Below are 1,765 nucleotides of genomic sequence, written 5' to 3' on the forward strand. Positions count from 1 at the left end.
CGAAGACGAACGAAGCTTTTACGGGTTTGGAACGACATAGGGGTAAGTGATTAATGACAACATTTTCATTTTGGGCTGGAGTATCCCTTTAAACTCAAATCTGAAGGAACATAATTAATGTCCGTAGCTGTTGCGTGTTGTTACCGTGATGAAAGGCGTCTCTGGTTTCAGCATGCAGGTGCGGATGGTGACGTTGTTGTAGTCGAAACTGACCATTGTGAAGCCGATGGCCTCAGGAACGGCCAAAACTACAGCCAGCAGCCAGATACACACGATCTCTACAGCCGTGGACACAGGGATCCCCACACCCTGAACACGACTCCACGACGCGACCGCACGATACCTGCGCACACACACATACTTGCATTTGTGGTTTACAGGGACTCTCCATAGGCGTAATGGTTATATCTCTAATGCAACTTTACATGCTTGAGTTGTCAGACACTTTCTTGGGAGCCACCGAGTGAACAAGGAACGCTCTCACAGCTTTCACAAGCATTTTAAAAATGTTATATAAATGTTAGTTCAAAATCTTTTTAAAGTAATGTTTATGGAACGTTCTTATAACTATTAATATTTGATAATAGAGAAAACTTTATTATAACTTTGAACGTCCTCATGATGTTATTTGTACTTGATGAAAGTTCTCAATCTTAAGAGAAAACGTTAGAATATTAAAAATAAACATTATATTTGGGGTGAAAATAAAGTTAGTAGAATATTGTAAGAAACGTTTTTGTAACCTTTAAATAACGTTTTAATCACGATAAGAAAACTAGACATTTTAGCGTTTTAGAAACATTTCAAAACAATGTTCCCACAACGTTTTTATAAACTAAATTTGTTTTCTAAATTTGGTTCTTTCAAAGTTATCAAACGTTCTTCCCATAATGTTAACCGAACGTTCATTCAAAGTTATCTGGTATTTAATAATGTTCTCAAAATGTTACCACAAAAACTAAAAAACATTAATACATCTCATAAATGTAATACATTTATACATCGCTCGTGGAACGTTTTTTAATTTAAATGTTTTAGTTTGACGTTCATCTAACAGTTTCCTAATGTTAATACTTGTTTCAGGACATTCAAAAATAACAGTCCCATAATGTTTGCAAATTATAAAATCGAATGTTCCCTTAAAGGGGTCCTATTATGCTTTTTCACTTTTTGAAATTTAGTCAGTGTGTAGTGTGTATGTTTGGGCATAAAAAAGATCTTCAAACTTACAAATCTGCATGCAATCACGATTCTCGAAAGTGAAAGTGAAACTAAAAAGCAATCGTGCATTCAAAAGCAGTTTGAATGCCAGGCACCGTCTAAGCTGTTCGCCAATCACAACGCACTGGGGACAGCTAACCAATCACAACACATTTCGTTTTTCGGAAGGCGGGCCTTCATCAAACCCGGAACTAATCGAGCCGTTTGTGCCAGGCTGGGGAGAAAGGAATTGTAATAATGTAAATTATGTGAAAAATAATGCGTTTTTCGAACCACCAAGCATGAGAGCATGTTCTAGTACACCCCCAAAACAAAATCTAGACGTTGTAAAAGAGCATAATAGAACCCCTTTAACGTTTGTATAACTAAGAAAAAAAAATGCTTTTAATGTTTTCATGGAACATTCAGAAATAATCTTTATGGAACATTAGTAAACCATTCTTACAACGTTTTTTACTTAAAGCTTTTGCTTGAAGATTTTAAGTTGATTTTATTTTCTCGTGTGTGTGTGTGTGTGTGTGTGTGTGTGTGAGTGTGTGAGTGT

General features: G+C 36.0%; 1 protein-coding gene across 1 annotated transcript in view; it reads right to left on the bottom strand.

Annotated features, from left to right (window-relative positions):
• Positions 1-1,765, bottom strand: part of LOC107748289 (endothelin-1 receptor-like) — a 6,015-nt gene that overhangs the window by 2,415 nt on the left and 1,835 nt on the right. Inside the window, exon 3 of the mRNA XM_016563028.1 lies at positions 145-343. Coding sequence (XP_016418514.1) covers positions 145-343 — 199 coding nt within the window. The remainder of the gene's footprint in view (positions 1-144; positions 344-1,765) is intronic.

Source organism: Sinocyclocheilus rhinocerous, unplaced genomic scaffold (genome assembly GCF_001515625.1).
Source record: "Sinocyclocheilus rhinocerous isolate Xijiao unplaced genomic scaffold, SAMN03320098_v1.1 scaffold3214, whole genome shotgun sequence".
Lineage (NCBI taxonomy): Eukaryota > Metazoa > Chordata > Actinopteri > Cypriniformes > Cyprinidae > Sinocyclocheilus > Sinocyclocheilus rhinocerous.